The 19,102-nt window shown below is 32.2% G+C and overlaps 1 protein-coding gene across 3 annotated transcripts in view; it reads left to right on the forward strand.

Moving 5' to 3' along the window:
* Window positions 1-19,102, forward strand: part of Sema3a (semaphorin 3A) — a 445,988-nt gene that overhangs the window by 408,866 nt on the left and 18,020 nt on the right. For all 3 annotated transcript variants that reach the window (XM_046464206.2, XM_046464207.2, XM_058585486.1), the window contains 4 exons: window positions 926-1,017; window positions 9,574-9,615; window positions 14,304-14,461; window positions 17,994-18,061. In XM_046464206.2, coding sequence (XP_046320162.1) covers window positions 926-1,017; window positions 9,574-9,615; window positions 14,304-14,461; window positions 17,994-18,061 — 360 coding nt within the window. The remainder of the gene's footprint in view (window positions 1-925; window positions 1,018-9,573; window positions 9,616-14,303; window positions 14,462-17,993; window positions 18,062-19,102) is intronic.

A 19,102-nucleotide genomic window follows, 5' to 3' on the forward strand; every position in this document is an offset into this window, starting at 1 on the left:
CATCCTTAAACCAATTTCAAGTAAAAGTGCTGGCACTTGTCATTTAAACAACTTTTCTCTTTTGATAATGAAATAAAATAAATAAGGTATGAAATATCTACAAAATGTATACAATATAATTGCTTTTATTATTTATATTTCTGAATTTTAATTTTCTTTAAAGTTCTAAAATGCATTAACTAATGTGTGCATTGTTGGAAAACTACTGTAATAAGACATCTTATTTACTTTTAAATGTTTTTTTTATTAGTGCATTACAGTTATGCACAATATTAGGATTCATTTTGACATAATCATACATGTCTAAGGGTTTATTTTGAGAATTTGTTGCTGCAATTCATAACTTCATGATCACTGGTCTCTCTTCAAGGGCCTCTGAGTACTGACAGTTCTCAGGTAACAGGAGTTACAGGCAGGACTCTGAGGATATCACTACCTCTGTTGCTTGACAGCATTCCTTACATCTTGTATCTTCCTTCAGTCTTCATAGTAGTACCCACATTTCATAATAAATGTGGAAAAACCTGTCCTGTCAAACTGCTAAAAAATTGTTTTTATTTTTTGAGACTCCTGATAATGTGATTGTTTTTAAAAAATAAACTGAATTAATCCAACTGAATCAATTTCTGTAGTGATTTAATACATTTTTTAAAATCATGCAGTTCTGGGAAAAAAACCTTCTTCAAAGATTAATATACTTCTAAAAAACTCGATTTTTTAATATTCCAAAGCTATCTTTATGGTTTATAGTCTATAATTTCATGATATACATTTTAATGTGTAATTTGCTGATGTTTCCCAAAAATTTAAAAGGGAGATTAAGGTCAATTTTTTTTTTTTCGAGAAGTTCTGATTGTCTCCATTAGTACTGAACTCTGCTCAAGTCTATTTAAATTATGATCTACTCCCTTCTTTTCTTTCTAAGATGTTGGGACCGTTCTTAAAGTAGTCTCAATTCCTAAGGAGACTTGGCATGATTTAGAAGAAGTTCTGCTGGAAGAAATGACAGTTTTTCGGGTGAGTGCTGCTTAATTTCAAGTGTCAACAAGTTCGGTTGTACTTCTTTCCCTCAGGACAGCCGCACACTGAACTTGGTAAGGACAACTAGTCTAGCATACTCTTCTAATTAGCTTGTCAATTAGAAAGCCAGACACTAGTCAAAATAAACCTTGAAACTTTCAGGGCTAGTTCAATCTAAAGAGGTAAAGAAATACATTCTTGGCTCATATTTTGTTTTCTCAATGATAAAATATATGATTTACATTTTATATTATTTATATAAGTTACCTCAATGAATAAACTCCTCCCCTTCTTAAAGTCTCTTCTTTCACACTTTGTGCTATAACAGTGATGATATGCAACTTGCGTGAATACTAGGAGAAATACATTCAAGATGACAGAGTCATGAAGTCATTTTAATCACTTTTAGCTTATTCATGAATTGTTTTATCAGATTTTTAAAAGAAATTTGTTAACTAAAGGAAGTTTGATATTTTTATATCACTAGCAACAAATTTGTTATAGATTTCTAGTCTACATACTTATGGAATGTATAGATATTTGTCTCTTTGTCCTGAGTCATAGAAGTCCAGGTAATTTTGCATAGGGTTGGGAAAATTAGAGTTGAAGCACAGGACATGGGGTGAGGGAAAGAGGAAAACCAAGGTAGTACAGTATGTATGTTATATGTGCAGTTCTTTCTAGAAAGCTAGCTGATAGGAATAGTTTAAATCCAGTACACTTTGATAGATTTATTTATGATATATGAAAAGCAGATTCCTATACAAGATGATATTTCAGTTTTTTGATAAAAGAATAGAAGACACACATATTAAGATATTTATAATTGCAAAATAAACATGAACTGGAGGAAATTGGTGAACATAAAAATGACAAAATATTGAACAATTCAAGTGATCTCTTTAATTTCCAGGTGGCACAGATGATTTATCTATAAAATAAAGGTGCTGGTTTAAAATTTCCATTTGACTCAATATTTGATGGAAAGCAAAGTATTCCCAACACTCTCTTAGCCTACTAATTTTTTTTTTTACTAGTGTACTCACATCAACAGGCTTTTTTTTTATCATTCAGTAAGATTTTCAAAAGAGAATGAAGTAAAACATGTCGAGTGTTTTATATGTTAAATCCGTTAAATTATGATTAGCCTTGAAACATGTATGCTTTGTAAATTGTGACATAAACATTTTTCAGTACTAGACTAACAATGTTCTAGTGGGAAAAGTTTAGGCCTCTCTGTCATATTACATGATGATTCTATTGGGAACACTAAAACAGTTCCACTGAGCTTTCCCATCAATAAACGAATGAGATCAACATGCACTTCACCAGGAGATTAGAATGAGAGACAGCATATTTAAAGTACCAAGGACAGTTACAGCACTGTGGACAAAATGCTATTGTTAATATTATTTTATTGTTTTCATTGAGCTAAACTGAAAGTAAGTGACATTTCCAATAGCCATTTCTACTAATCCATCTAACCTTCAAAATAAAAAAAAATCATCAAAATTTTGATTTTTAAAATCAAGTACTTTAACTTTTTATGTTAGGTATAAAGTGTTGACTTCTCATTTACCATGTCAGATAAGTTACCTCAGTGAACAAAAACATTGATACTTTAGCCTATAAATTTTAAAAAATACAATTACCCAAATGGACTGTGTTTCCACTGCAGAGTCCATTGAGATTTAGCAAATAAATTATGCACATTAAGAAGTGGATTTATAAACTGCCATTTTGTGTTCATTGTTATTTCTCCAGAGCCTGAAATATATTCCCAATCAATGTTTATAAATGAATGAATGAAGCTGTATTGATGCGAAAATGACATTTGAGAAATTTAAGATTTTAAGGACCTTAGACCATCCTTAAAGTGAGGTTCCAGAGTACAAAGAAGTTAAACTAAAAACAGAAACAAAATATTCTGGTAATCTGGTCCCGTATTATTCTCTGATCAAAAGAAACCTTAACCAATTTTATGTATTTGAAGGTTTATATTGCCACCACAGTTGCAAATAAAGGTATAGGAGACACTAAAATATATTAAGCATTTTAAAATTATTTCTGGAATCCTTTACTTGTATTAGTCAGTTATGTTCCTTTTCTGATTCCCCTTTAGTTGTTGTATGTCCTTAAAATAGAGTTCATTTATCAATTCAACAGCAAATAAATATATATTGGTATCCATCCTGATCCTAGCATAATGCTAAACTGGGGGGTACAAAGATGAACTCTATTAATATGGTCCCTGAGCTCATGCAGTTTACAGGCTTTTAAGTTTTATAACTCTTCATTTCAATGCCTGACTTTTTAACTACATTGTATTTTGGAGAATTGTCTCAAGTGATATCATGACATTTGAGAATACTATTCTTTATTCCTATTATTTATTATTTTCTGGGATTATATGAATCAAAGCATGCATAATTTTTCAATGATACTGTATTTTGGCTAAATTTTGTTTCTCATATCTCTAGGATTTTAAGTTTATATTACCTATATTATTTTGGATATTAATAAAATTTTCAACTTAAAAAGATTCTAATTTCAAGTGAACTGTTAAAATGACTAAACAGAGATGAGATGTTCGAAGCCAATGATCTTGCAAATACAATTATTAAATAATTTATTATAATTTATTAGCATTTTCTTGTTTCCAGAGAAATCTACAATTATCTTTTTTTAAAAAAAAAAAAGAGAAGAGAGAGAGAGAGAGAGAGAGAGAGAGAATTTTTTAATATTTATTTTTCATTTTTCGGTGGACACAACATCTTTATTTTATTTTTATGTGGTGCTGAGGATCAAACCCAGCGCCCTGCGCATGCCCTGTGAGCGTGTTACAGCTTGAACCACATCCCCAGCCCTACAATCGTCTTATATTTGTGATAACTGATAGATTATTTGTTTAGCAGATATCTTAAAAAAATTCTTTGTTTGTCTCTAATAATTGAACATAAATAGGTAATATTGTACTGCCATAGAAACAGTTTAAAGTTTAGCTGGGCTGGAGCTGTAGCTCAGCGGCAGAATGCTTGCTTAGCACGTGTGAGGCACTGGGTTTGGCCCTTAGCACCACATAAAAATAAAACAAATAAAATAATGCCATTCTGTCCACCTACAACTACAAAATATAAAAATTAAAAAAAATTAAAAATAAAAATAAAGGAGTTATTTAGCTGTCCACAATTTTTTAAAGTCTGTTTGCAACTAGGAGCACGTCTCCTTCTATAGAAAATGTTCTAGTTTCTTCCACATTCTCTGCTATGCATGTTGTCATTATTATTACTTTGGCACTCAAGTAGACAAAACATATTTGGGCAGAGTTTAGAGAAATATTTACTTTCAACATTCTATTCTATCAGGCAAAGTTCATACATATATTGTGGTCTAGCAATTGGAATATTTCAATGTCAAGCTTTGTTTAATTTTGTAGTGCAGGAAAAAAAACACAACACATTAAAGGGATAGCCATGTACAGTGAAACAAGCAGAGAAATATCACATTTTCTATGTTTCATTTGAGTCTTGTGTCATTCCATTTAAAATGAAATATAGTAAAAGAAGGTCGATGTGAGCATTATGATAGCATGACAAGATAAATAGACAAGATACAGAGTGAGGGTCATGTTTATGCCTGATACACTTGGATTTAAACACACACACACACACACACACACATACACACACACAAAAGCACATTTAACCAACCAGTTAATTTTACCATATTATAGTTCCATGAGACCGTGTTCATTATGTGTGCTTACTAGACTGAATAACCAAACCTCATACAAATTCTTGGAATAAAACCAGTATCATGCCCACTGCCATCTTGAGACTGGCTTTAAGAAAATACCCCAGCTAATCATAGAACATTCCAATGGTTTTTATTACATTCAAGATACTTTTATTCTGGGTGAATAAAGTCCCATTCAGACTCTAGAAAGAAAAATAATCCTTGGTAATAAGAATTTCCATTTTAGAGTAAAAATTTTAACAGGTAATAAGAGGTGAAATAAAATTGACATTTGTATAGGAGTCAAGAAATTACTGATTCACAATTAAGTATTTGAAATGGAATTAATGTAGTAAGACACCACCAAATTCTAAATATGATTTGCCATGATAAATCTGAATTTGGATCATATTAACTACTCATTCTGAAAAAGCTAGTTAAAGTTAGCCTCAATTTCCTCTCATAATGAATATTCTGATTACAAAAACTTTTAATTTTTTTTAATTAAGCTTAATATTAAATGTTAGCTATTGTGAACTAGTTATAGGTGTAAAATTCTTGAAATTGTCTTATCTGTACCTTATTTTTTTAAAATGTTCAGAAGAATCAAAAGCCAAACATACGATGATTTTTACTTATTTTTAAGCGTGGGATATTCTTTCTAATTCAGACCAAGAGAGTCTTATTTTTGAGACAGCGAAGTGTCACATGGAATTGCAGAGCACATAGGACAATGGACTTTATTTATAGTCTTTTGACTGCAAAGGATTGCAAGGCGGTTACATCAATAACACATGCATTTTAAGCCCAATTTATGCAATATTCCATGAACAGCTGAGCAAACAAATGAAAGAGTTTAATTTTCATTCAAATGTAAAACATAATTGATGCTTTCCAAAACCTAGCCTATTAACTCATTCTAAAAGACCGTCCACGTGCTTAGCATCCAGTGAGCTATGTTAGAATCTCCTGGGATCAGCAGGTTGAAAAGCTTTGCAAGTGCAAAAGTTTAATAAGAATGAGATTAAAATATCTGGAAAAAATATGGTAAATTGTAGTCATAGAAAATCTTGAATTGATGCTAAGTTTTTAATTTCATTTTTACTTGAACACCAATTAAATTTGCAATTGAAACCAGTTTCATGAAAAAATGCTTATGAAGCTACATCTGTTTTAAATGGAAGTCATATTCACCAACAGCTATTTCTCAGAAAAAAATAGTTTATTTAAATGGATGTCATCTTAATGTATTGTCTATTAAAATTCAACCACAAGCAATATATAACACATATTATTCCAAATTGTAATTTATTTCCTGGTCTAAATAATAAATAATGTTCTATTAATTAAGGGATTCTAGGATCTTAATTTAAGAATGCTAAAACATAATATGGCATGAGTCTGGTGGGTGTTGGGGTTTGTTTCATGTTTTGCAATTTATATGTGAAATAATTCATTTTCATCTGCCTTATAGATGTTTGCCAATGAACATGAAACATATGAATATTAATCAGCTTCATTTTTGCAAAGAATTTAGACATAGCTAACTTTCACTTCAGTTACACTCTTAATTTTTCTCTGCCTAAGCATCATTTTCTTTGCACCTTGACTGTAAAATTTCTTCCATGAAGTCAGTTGCTTATATAACCACAAAACTATTTTTCATGTGAAACTGTTGGAATAGAAGGAATTGCTATGCAACGTTTTCCTAATTCTTCTAAATTTTCCATTTTGGTTCATTTATTCCAGTATGGTACAAACTTAAATAATATCTTCAGCTTCATCTTTTAAATCAGAGTATTTATGATGAATTTTCTCATACTTTTGTGATGCGATGCTACTGATTGCTAAAAATCATATCTCCACATTGATAAAATTGGTAAGAATGATTGATAATTCCTAAGGAAAATTATTATATTTAATAATTACTGTTATTCATTTAAGTCATGAAAATGGAAGCTTAACAGGAATCTCTAAATTATTCTATTAAATTAATGAATATTGTAAATCATTTGTCTCATTTGCATCTTAGGCAGTTTATCCTAAATTTGTTCAGAAAATTTTGTTCTCAGTTCAGTCATCAAGTTTGATGTGGAGATTTGTAATTCTATAGTACATGGAGGTACTTAGCACCACTACATTTAATGTACTTGAAGAAAGAAGGTTAACATCCAAGGGAGAGTAGAAAGGAGTGGAAAACAGAGGGCAAACACTTTAGAGATAGTTGCAGGATGGGATGAAGACTGTGACAAGAGCTAACAGAAATAGCCAATGAAGAATCCTAAGGCATATTGGAATTTAGTAGAAGTAGTAGTTGAGAAGAATTATCAATAGTGCCCATCAAATAGAGAATTCCAATAATAACATTGCAGTCCCGAAAGTGTTCCTTCAACAATACAGGGTTCATTGGTGATTTCTGCTTCTGAGGATAGTAGACTGCCTCTCCAGAGGAGGAACAGATTTAGAAGGTTGATAGGTGCATGACCGAAGTACAAGTAAAGACAGCAAGAATACACTACTTAGATTATTTTTAAAGAAACTCAAGCTAAGGTAGAAGAATCAAGGAAAGACATTTTATAAGATGGCTACCTTTATTTTATTTGCATCCAAAAGATAAGAATATAGGGGAGTAAGTTGAAGAAATAAGTAGGAGAGAAAGGGGGAAATTGATAGAGAATCCATTCATTCATTCAACAAATATTTATTGAAAACTGTAAATATTAGGTGTAATTTTTGGTTCTAGGGGTATGGTAGCTAATCAGCCAAAATCCCTGTCTCAAATTAACAAGTGATAGAAGATGGCTGCTGCCCTCCTCATGTCCTGTCAGCCTTGACTCTAATTCCTGCTGAGAGTCTTTCACTTTCCGCTGCAGAACTTTTCTGACAGAATGCCAAAATGTAAGCAAGATTTATACCTGGGGATGTAGGAGATTTTGCACCTCTGCAAGGCTCCAATAAGTAATGAAATGAAAAATACTTTTCTTGGTACAAATCTCAATGGACAATTTTGTGAATCATCATCTACTACACTCAGATTTCCTCTCAATGGTAATTTCTACAACACACACTTTATTGACTTTTACATCTTCCTGTCAATCCCCAGCCCCACACTCTTGCTTTTACCTCAGACTTAGCTTTAGGATGGGATGAAATTGTGAGTTTTTCTAACCCACCCCAAAGCACACTACGTGGTAAGCTCAAGAAGGAGGAATTGAGGATCCAAAGGAAAATGCACACACACACACACACACACATATGCATACATATATACAGATAGTGATAAGCATTAAGGAGAAAAGCAAGACAAGGAGGTAGTGGTGGTGGTGGTGGTGGTGGTGGTGTGTGTGTGTTAGAGACAGAGACAGAGACAGAGACAGAGATGAAAGAAAAGATTTGGTAAAACACCATTCATCAAATGCATTTATGAAGTCCTTTACATGTGTGAACTTATTAGTCTCTTCAAGAACCCTATGAGGAAAATACCACCATACTCATTTTTCAGAGGAGAAAACTGAATTACAAAGAATTTACATTGCTGGCCAACATCACACTTCTGGTCAGTCATGAGTCACAATTTGAGTCCATGCTGTTTGGTTTCAGTGTCCAACTCTATATATTTTCTTCTGGGATTAGCTTCAGTTACCTCACACAATGAGGTCTTTTAAGATCATCCTTTCCAACTACTTCTCTTTCTCATCAGTCTCTTTTGAAACCCAGAAGCATGTTCCTCTTCCCATTGTGTTAGTCCTTGAAGCAGATATGATAGAAGGTATGTTCAATAAGAGTGAGTCTAGAAATATAAGGTTATATGTTCAACCTGAACATACAACCTTTTGGTGCTACGTGCATCAAGGAACAGGATTTGTTTGTACAAGTCTATATACATTCACAATAAATTCCAGTTAGAACACTTACCAAGTGCATTGGTAATTGTTAGTTTCCCCGTTATTACTTATGTTGCTCTTTGCTAGCCTGTTGATAGGCATTAAGGAGATTATATTCTGTGGCAAAGACCTGAAGTATAGGTCTTTGCACATTAAACATACATTTTAATAATAATAAAGTCATGTCATTTCAACTGAGCTCTTGCAGTCCTTGACAGCTGGAACCCTGCCTGGTATTTATTGTTAGCTCTCATTGGTGCTGTTAGGAGCCAACCTAGCACATTTAGCCAAGCCATACTGTTCTCCAGTTGAACATAAAATTTTCACAGAAGACCATTGTCAGAAAGGGCCATTCTGAAGTGATGAATTAAGATAGAAGCAAGACCATTCTGTAATCATGTCTGAACACAGACCAAGACATGAACATTATCTAATCCACAAAAATGACCAAATATCCCTCATTTTGCCAAACACAAGTAAACCAGTAATAGCTTTAGCCTTGTTCTGTTCTTCTCTCCTTCAAAATGACTTATGAATATACCTAACCATAGAATTACCCCCACTTTTAGACAGTGACCAAAGTCAAGAAAAGCCCTATTTTTTAAAAACCCTTCCCCAATCACCTAACACAAACCCATATAAAAAGTCCTTTCCATTTTTCTCTCTTACTGCAAAGAGCAGTAAACCCAACTTGGTCAATTGCAGATATGTTGCTCATGACCTTTGACTGGACTGAATGATATTGACATAATTTTACTGTCTATTCCACATATTTGACATTTACCTATGCAGTTTCTTTCATGGGTCTTATTTCCCAATTATATTGCTCCTTGTGAGAACCGAAGTTATGTCTCTGAAACCTTATGTATTGGTGCCTTGTGTTGATTAATGACTGACTTTTCTAATTGACCATTTTAAATTTTTTCTTCTTTAGGAACCAACTACTATTTCAGCAATGGAGCTTTCCACTAAGCAGGTAAGTCATAATGTATTACCATCAACATTATATTTTGTTAAGTTTGTATTTAAAATGTATAGATTTCTCTATTGTCCATCAAATTTCACAGATTGATTAACAATTTTATAAGGAGCCAAGAGCAAAGAAATACCATTCCTAAAAATAATCTAGTAGAATGAAAATTAAAGGTTGTTTTCATTGTCCTTATGTTTTTGACCAGTCTCATCTGTGTCTTAAAATGTATTTCCTGAATCATTATTTGTTATAAATGTTGAAATATACCAATTCTTCTTTGTCATTAAAATATAATTTACATAATATTCAGTAATGATTCCCATTTTTATGAATATATATATATATACTTTAAAAGTAATATGAGTAGATATTTCAGAATAATGTTTACAACTTAATTTTACTTTGAAAATGCAAACAAAATGTACTTTATAGGCTAACAAAATTAAGCACTGGCTATACATTTTTGGCAGATCTCTTCCTTTTTACTAGGATAGTGTGCTCAAGAAAATAAAATGTGACTTTAAATTTGGCTAAACAGAAAAATTGTCACTACCAAATGACAAATTCTAAAACTGCATGAATTCAAAAGTTAAGGGCAGCATGTTAATAGTGTTTCCATTCATATCAAATGAATGCTCTGGCAAGATACTTAAGAAAAGCAAAAGACTTCTAAATACTAAATGATATGAACAGCATAAGTATAGGTTTAACTTCTAATTATCTTTTCCTCATAAATGTTACCAGTGTTTAATTCAGTACATTAATGATAAATTTACAAAAGGTTTGGATACTAAGTTGAAATTAATTATTAAATAAGTAAGCAGAAAAAGCCAGAGTGAAATAAGAAGCCCCTTACTATAGTAAAAACATGCATGAAAATGTAAATTATGAGAATCACTTGGTTAATATGAAATAAATACATGGAATATGATTTGCTCCAATTCAGCACACAGTACTTAGCCCAACTCATTCCCTGTTCCCTCCCCTGTTCTCTTTTCTCTAACAATAATTCTGCTATTTACTTACACTTATTTTTTTTAAAATTAATGTCTTGTGGAAATACATAATGGTGAGATTCATTGTACTATATTCAAATATGTACCTAAAAATTAGCTCAGATTCATTCCACTCTTTCTCCCTTATCTTCTCCCTACTCCTTCCCTTGGCTAATCTTATTTCTAAGTCTTTTACAGGTCTTGTCTATGACCATGCTTTATCCCTTGAATAAAACACTAAATTACTGAGCCAATGAAATTCAGTGTATGTCCTTTCCACATAGACATATCAAAATAGATTGATAATCTCCAAGGTATTTAAAACAACCCCGAGTGCAGATATTATTGACCTGATACTGTTATCTCACACTTCATAAGTATGTGTTCACCTGTTCTGGTAATCTAAAAATTGTCACATGTTGGCAAGGAAATCCGGGGATTTCCAGGATGAAAGCTAGACTGGGATCCTCTTTCCTGTAATGATTTTTAAAATTATTTCTTTATGTCAGCAAATCCTAACTGCATTACCTCAACATCTAGCTTTGTAAAATACTCCTTTCTCTTTTAAATTTGTTAAAACTACCTAAAAGAGTGCAAACCAATGCAGTATTTTACCAACAAACCAAAAACTTCACAGTTTAAAATATCATGAGAGAAGAAAGTGTCCCTGACATACATTTTTCATTTCTGGAAGGAAGTTTGATTTCATTCAGCCCTGACTTGATTTCATGCATTCTTGCAGGCATTCTTAAAATAAGGCAGTTGTTTCAAGAGTGACAAGTAGTGTTATCACTAATTTTCTGGATAAACAGGCTCACGTCCTGCCTATGGCCCACAACTTGTTAAGGAGGATAGTGAAACGCCTGTGGAGATGTTAAATTGGGCAGAAAAAGCACATCAGTTTCCTTGCTAGTGACTGGATTGTGTTCAGTGAGGCCTGCAAGCCTCCCCTATATTTCATTTGGATAGCATAATTATGTTAGTAGATCATTAATAATCCTGAAGAATTTTGACAAAATAAAAATGACAGTTGCATTTAACTTTTAGCATTTAATCACACTTTAGATTTTCAACACAATAACTTCAGTGGTCACACGTATTATGTGTAAATACTACAGTGTATTCTTCCCATACATTATTTCTGTTTTTCTTCTAAAGGGATATGACATTTAGATGTTTTATTTAGATAATTATTTTCCTACTCAAATGTCATACATCTATATGTATTTATTTTGCTTATGTTTCTTAAAAGTTATTGGACAAACATAGAGATCTTTTGATTAACTGACCAATTTGGTTAGTAGAATTTTAAAGTAGTCATGATCACAATATGTGAATTAGCTTGTCTGTATTCACTGTTGCCAACCATGATTCTGTTGGACTTTGCTACAACAATCTTAAGTAATTCCATTGTTTGTTTAAATATTCATTTATTTTTAAATCACATTTAAATTTCTTTGATTCCATTGACTCTAAATTCATTTTAAAAGGATAAGGAGGCTACTGGAAAAAGAAATAAAGGGTAAAAGGGTAAAGATACTATTTGCCATTTCCTCCCAGGGATTTCACCATCATTTCTTAATTTGTCCTGGGTTTTAGTATCATTCAATATAATACTAAAATTGAATGTAAGAATAAAGTTGAATTATAGTACAAAGTTGAGCAGATAGTAATACATATGATATTTTTATGTTTTCTGTTTAGTGGAATCAAATAGCAATATTTACCAGAATAAATGCTTCCATAGTTGTGTCAGCATTTCATACTCAGCATTTCATCACTGTGGCAGAATACCTGAGAAAAGACACCAACAGGAGCAGATATTTATTTCCTCAGCTTCAGAGATTTCAGTCCATAGTACCTGATTCCCATCACTGTGGTGAAGCAGAGAGAGTGGGAACAGAGCTGTTCACCTCATGACAGCCAGGAAGTCCCCCCACACACACCCACAAACACACAGTGTAGGGGTCATGGGGAGAAGGGACCAGGACCAAGATATACCCCTCCTGAGCATGACCCCAGTGACCTCCCCAACCAGGCCCCACCTCCTATAGTTTCTGCCACTTCTAATAATGCTGTCAATTTATGAATCCATCAGAGGATTAAGCTGTTTATGAGGTCAGAGCCCTCTTGACCTAATCACCTTCCCAAAGTCCTCCCTCTGAACATGCTACATTGGGCACCCAACCTTCCAACATTTGAGGCTTTGGGGGACATTCCAGATCCAAACCATAACTGTTGAATTGTATTACTTTTTCCCTCTTATTTTCCTTTCTTATCTCAAGATATAAGTATGTTGTTTAGATTTTAGCACTGAATTATTTTCTACATAAACATTCCTTATAACTTTACTGATTTCTTAAATTGTAATAGTACTTCACTCTGCATTCAATTTATCTATTTATATATACATATATTGTCCATAAATGAAAGTCCTTGGAAATACAGTTTTAATTGTGTCCATTTATGACTATTAGATATTTTCTAATGTTAAAAGAGAACACCATTGTTCAAAGTGTGACTTTTCTGAATATTGTTCATCTCCATACTGGAGAAATTAAGATAAAAATTTGAAGTCTTTCGCCTGTGATTTACTACATGTTTTAGCAATTAGATAACTTTTATTTAAGGTTTGCTATAATCAATCAATCCTCTAGTGCAAGGAAAAAAGAGCTATGGTACTAATTAAAGTACATGTTGGATAAATCACAAAATAATTTTATTTTTGTTTCATTTTGTGTTTATATAAGTTTGCAGCTGATATGTTACATTCACTCAACTTTTTTCAAGGCATTTTTAAAGTTGTACTGAAATCTTGAAATAGTAGCTGCTAGAATTTTGGGTTTTTTTACTTGTCCCTATTCTGCCTCATTCAATATATCCATTTTCATTGAAGATTATAGGGTTGTGAAATGTCATCTGGAAGCTCACTTTAAATATCTGTGAAACATGCTTATTTTATAGATAAGGAAGGTAATTCCTACAAAAAATATGTGAATGTCCCATGATCACACAGAGTTATCAAGGCTAGACTGAGCACCCGGGCTCTTCAATGCCCAATTCAGTGCTTTTAGTTTGGTAGATTGCATCAGAGTTCACTCTCTTCCCTTTTGATGATCTTTTGAATGGAAAGTGATTTAGTAGTACTGCTTAAAATAATCTTCCTGGAGGCAGTGCAAAAGCAAGACAGTTGAGTCCAAAGTTCTTTTCAAATGTAAATACCTAAACATCTTCCTTTCCCTCTCATAGGAGGAAATGGTGCATCACATGTGATGTAATAGGGCACCCAGGAGTCAGAATCAGATGTCTGCCTCCAGCTCATCTGGAGCACATAGCCAAAGAGATACTTTGGTCAAACAAAAGTATAATCTGTAAGGGAAAATAAAAAAAAAAAATGTTAAGGATAAAAACTCAAAGTTTGAACATCATTTTGCTTGGTGTACAGATAACTTTATCTTCCTTTTATATTTAGAAAAACACCTGTTTCAATCAAATACTTAAAATTTGCTCTTGCTCCATTTTAAACTCTCCTGTTATCTGCTAAGCCTTCAAAGAAGCTATTAACAATGTGGTTTGTTTTTATACCTAGAGATATCATTTATTGTTGTTAAGTGTTGATGATGTCAATAAATAAACTTTCTATTAAGAAAAAGGAGGTTTGAAAATCAAAGTAGTTTTGGTAAACTCTTTTCACAGCAACAGCTATATGTTGGTTCCACTGCTGGGGTGGCCCAACTCCCTCTGCACCGATGTGATATTTATGGGAAAGCTTGTGCAGAGTGCTGCCTGGCTCGAGACCCGTACTGTGCCTGGGATGGTTCCTCATGCTCTCGATATTTTCCTACTGCAAAGAGGTAGGAATGAAAAATAAAATGTTTGCTAGTTTCCTTGTTTGATTCCATTTCTAGAAGAGCTTTCTTAAAATAAGAATACCACCCTCTTCTGATGAATAAAAGAGGTTTGGGCTGGAACTGGGTTTGCTTCTTTCCATTTTTTTTTTTTTTTTAATTTTTTCCCTTTTCCTTAAAATAGTGAAAACATCCAGAAAAAATGTGTAGTAGGAAAGTTGGGTACTAAATGCAATGGAACAACTGGCTTTTTTAAATGACTGGGGAAAGTTTAGGACAGTACAATACTTTTCCTAAATTTTTACAGTTGGAAATTATAATTTTGCAATTTTATTTTACACAGTGGGAAATTTAGGGTCAAAGTCACAGAAAGTTATGAACAGGATCTAGAACAGGCCTTGTGTCTTTGAGCAAGAGGCTTTTTTGTTCAACAAAATTTATTTCTTTTATTCTCCTTAGAAACATTCTATTCTGTTTTTACATTTTAATAAGAGAATTTATTTCCCTGGATGGACAGAAAATTCTTACAGAAAGAAATTCATTCACCTCTGGAGTCTTAGGGAGAACATCAGGACTCAACCATTAAAAAATCAAGGCTAATTTTTTTCTAATAATAGAAAAAGTCATATTTGTATGTGTGTGGTATAAGTGTTGATTAACTAGCATCCAGCATCTCTTTATTTAACTCAAGGAAATCTAAATGCCTCTGTATTATTATTGTATCATGTTGTATTTACAGGTTAAAACTTTAAATATAAAACTATAATAAAACAACCATCTATCTGTCCGTATATATGTAGTGTGTGTGTGTGTGTGTGTGTGTGTATATATATATATATATATATATATATATATATATATATATATATAAAGTGATATATATATATACAGATATAGTATATATATTATAAATGATATATATTCTTAATGATACTTGGAAGTATTTGAGGGGGGCATGCTTGAACTTGAATGTTACTAAGATATACTTAGAGAGTTGTCTACAATACTACATTGAGATGATACATAACTGTGGGTTACTGCATACAAGATTGAATGCATTAGGAACAGACATTGGATCTTTAAAGACAGTTTTATTTCCTGGAAATGTGATTTTACTACAGAGAACTCATAGACAAATCCTAGAAGTTGTTGACAAATCGGTTTACTTATACTTTAAAAAATAAAAATACTTTCTTCATTTGACAAAAAGCCACTTCAGTACATCCTCTGCAATTCACTGATGGTTACCTTTCTCTATTGATATCTACTGCTTATGAAACAAGCAATGATAGATGAAAGTAATATACAGCAGCTTGTTAATATGGCCCTAATGATTGATGGCACATCAACCTTTTGAAACATGAAGCAGCAACCAGTGTCACCAAGTTACTGCATTTTAGAAGCAATATAATTTGTTTTGTTTATTTTTAAATTATAGCTAAAGTTTCAAATAAGCTATGAACATGATTTTTTTCCATAGCTAGTGAGATAAGTTCTGCAACCTTTGAGTCATTTTAAATGTGTGGGAAAAATGTTAGGAAAAGGAAAAGGCCCCCATGTTGCATAAAATTTTTTATTCCAAATTTAGGTAGCATTGACTGAGTGTTAAATTATCTACAACCTAAGTCTTTCATATAATTGTATGGATTAAAACACAGTATCATGTTAACCCTATAAGCAAATATAGTAATAACTCAGAATGGATTAAAAATGCAAATATCTTAAGCCTTCAATATTCAAAATTGAGTTGATGATATATTTGTATTACATTAGTATCTATATTGATTTTGTTGGAATTTTAAATTTAAAAAAAGCTTAGAGTGAAAATAATATATACTGAGAATGTACCAAGGGTAGTTAAAATAAATAACAACATGCTGTCTTTACAGTAATAATAATAAATTATTTAAAATTAGAATGATTTTTTTTCTTAAAAACATTTAGCTCTAGGGGACTTTTATGTTAAAAAATGTGAAATTTATGTTTGAACTGCAAATGAATATTGCTTCCTTTCCAAGTGAATGTGAATAACGTTGCTTAATTTAGTAATAATCCATTTGAATTTTAAGCTTTTCTTAATAAGGAAGGGGATAAAAAGAAAACCATAACCACTTCTATACTAAGTTAAAACCTGTGCATTATATATTTGGAAGTGTTTATTTTATATTTACACTTCAGGATCCAAGGAATTCTCATTAACACTATTTTGTTATGCCTTACAGATTTTACTTAATCCAATTTCATGGGTCTGACACTACATGTCTTTGAAAAGGATGTTTAGAGGCCTTACAACTTATATATTCTATGTGATGGCATTTTTCAAAAAGTTAAATGGCAGTGAAAAATGCCTTCCCAAATGCTTTTTGATTCATGTTTCACAAGTTCTCTTGGCTCAATTTTGAAATGTGCAACATCTGTTTGATAGTCTCACTAATTCTACAAATAGAAATCTATAAATACTTTAGACGTCTAAATTTATGAATACAGTAACAAATTCCATATTTGCAATTCTCAATGGCCTTTGTGAAAGCTTTTTTCAGGGATGATAACTAATTTTCAGCCAGACAATACCCATTAAAATAGCTGCAGAAAATAGTCAAGTGTGCCCAATCTTTTCAGTCTGTTCCCCACCACTGTTCTCCATACTTAGTCTGTTCTTCAAACTTCCCATCTTTCTCTGTAGTAATAGCTAAAGGCCCCTCCTTCTTTCCACCCACTAGCAAACTATAAAGAAAGGATGCCCAGACTGTTTGGAACCTGAAATGCAATTTGAGCCATAGAGTATAAAAAATTAATTTTGATGTTTAAAAACAAATTTGGTTTTTCCCTTAGAAATCAGTTCACCTCTCCTTTCTCACTTACTCTGGCAAAAGGAGGTCTTGCCCTTAAGTTCTACATTTATTTTTGCCTTTTTCATTTTATTCACATTGCTGGTCAATTGGTTTGCAATCCTAACCATAAGATAATTAAATAAACCATTTTTTAAATGTGAACAAAATAACCTAAAAAAAACTAACTTCAAAAATAATTCCTAGGCTTAATATTTTAAAATTTCAAAGATGTCTATTTAAGCAACTTTGTATAAGCATTAAGAAAAAGATACCATTCAGGGGAATTTTAATTTTCAACCTCACTCCCACATTAATGATCAGAGTTTCATTCTGTTTCCTGAAATAATGGGTTGCGATTCCAAATTTTGTGGAATATTCCCCCCTTCGATTTTTTAGATATTTGACTGTTATTAATACCTGTTATCAAAGATCCATAAATTCTTTGTTGTAGATAATTCAAAAGGTACCTAATACCATGTTGGTATATTTGTCTACTTGTTCCCACCTTGAAGTCTCTGGTCTTGGAGACTTCTCTTTATAGGTATACTGAACTGCTTTTTAAAAATTTTGTTTGGATGTAAATACATCTCTTCTTATAAGTTCCTGGAGTCTTTTATGCGGATTTTATTTCTTCTTCATTCTTATGACAAATTCCTAAGAGGGTAAAGTAGAAATACAATAATACATTTTAAATGTAATTGTTCTAGACGCACAAGACGACAAGATATAAGAAATGGAGACCCACTGACTCACTGTTCAGACTTACAACACCATGGTAAGTCATCTTTTTCAACTTTAAACCTGCAAATACCAGGCTAAATCATATGATAATGCATATCCACACACACCCATGCAGGGTACCATGTCTTCCAAGGGAAATAAAATCTAGCAGAAAGAAAATATTGAAGAACACAAGCATTGAACTATATTTTACAATCACAGTCATGATAAACTCTAATTTTAGACCCTTATGAGATTCAAAGCTTAGCTTTCTTATACTAACAAAAAGAAGCCAATTTAAGTTTGTACTTTGATGTAGAGAAGCAACCTGAGAATAGGACAACAAAAAGATTCATTTAAGTATATTGAAGAAGGAAATATAGTCTTAAAATAAGCAATGCACATTACTCATTTATATGCTGGTGATATAGACACAATGTATTCTTGATCATTCTGCTCAAGTAAACTGACATGGTTTTCTTCAACACTGAATTAATATTTGGATGTTCCCTTGAACTGGGCACTTTTGACCAAATTCATTTTAGACTGCCTAAAAGATGTCAAGACCTATTTAATGTCAAAGTTTCCTATATAATGTTGAAACATCAACCATTCTTGTAAATATCTAACTCATTCACCCCAACTCAATCATTTATGAACATAATAATGAAGTTATGCTTCCCTCTGCTGGGGAAACCTGTCAATGACATCACTATAACAATTCATTGTAAAAAATAGTTAACTTGCAAAATGTGATACTAACTGAACATAATAAACTATGTTGGTGCCTTTTGCATTAATTTCATTAGCTCTTATTTGACTTACTAATGGTGTGTAGAATATTCATGTTTAATGAATGTTAAAAAAGAAAAAAGAACTATCATACATTGCACCTAGCCTGCCTTCCAAAATCTGAATTCCAGGTATCCCTCTGGCACAGTTTGAATGTGCTGGTGTACAATTCCACATAGGGTTATTTGGGAGATGACAATATCCAAGTAGGGTGACCACTAATGGAGCCAATATTTAGGACCCATTTTTATTTAAAACCTTTACTGCCAAGGACTTTCCTATTATTGTCCTCATTATAAACAAG

This window comes from Marmota monax, unplaced genomic scaffold (assembly GCF_021218885.2).
Source record: "Marmota monax isolate L192 unplaced genomic scaffold, Marmota_monax_Labrador192_F-V1.1 WCK01_AAM20220418_F8-fsc00065, whole genome shotgun sequence".
Lineage (NCBI taxonomy): Eukaryota > Metazoa > Chordata > Mammalia > Rodentia > Sciuridae > Marmota > Marmota monax.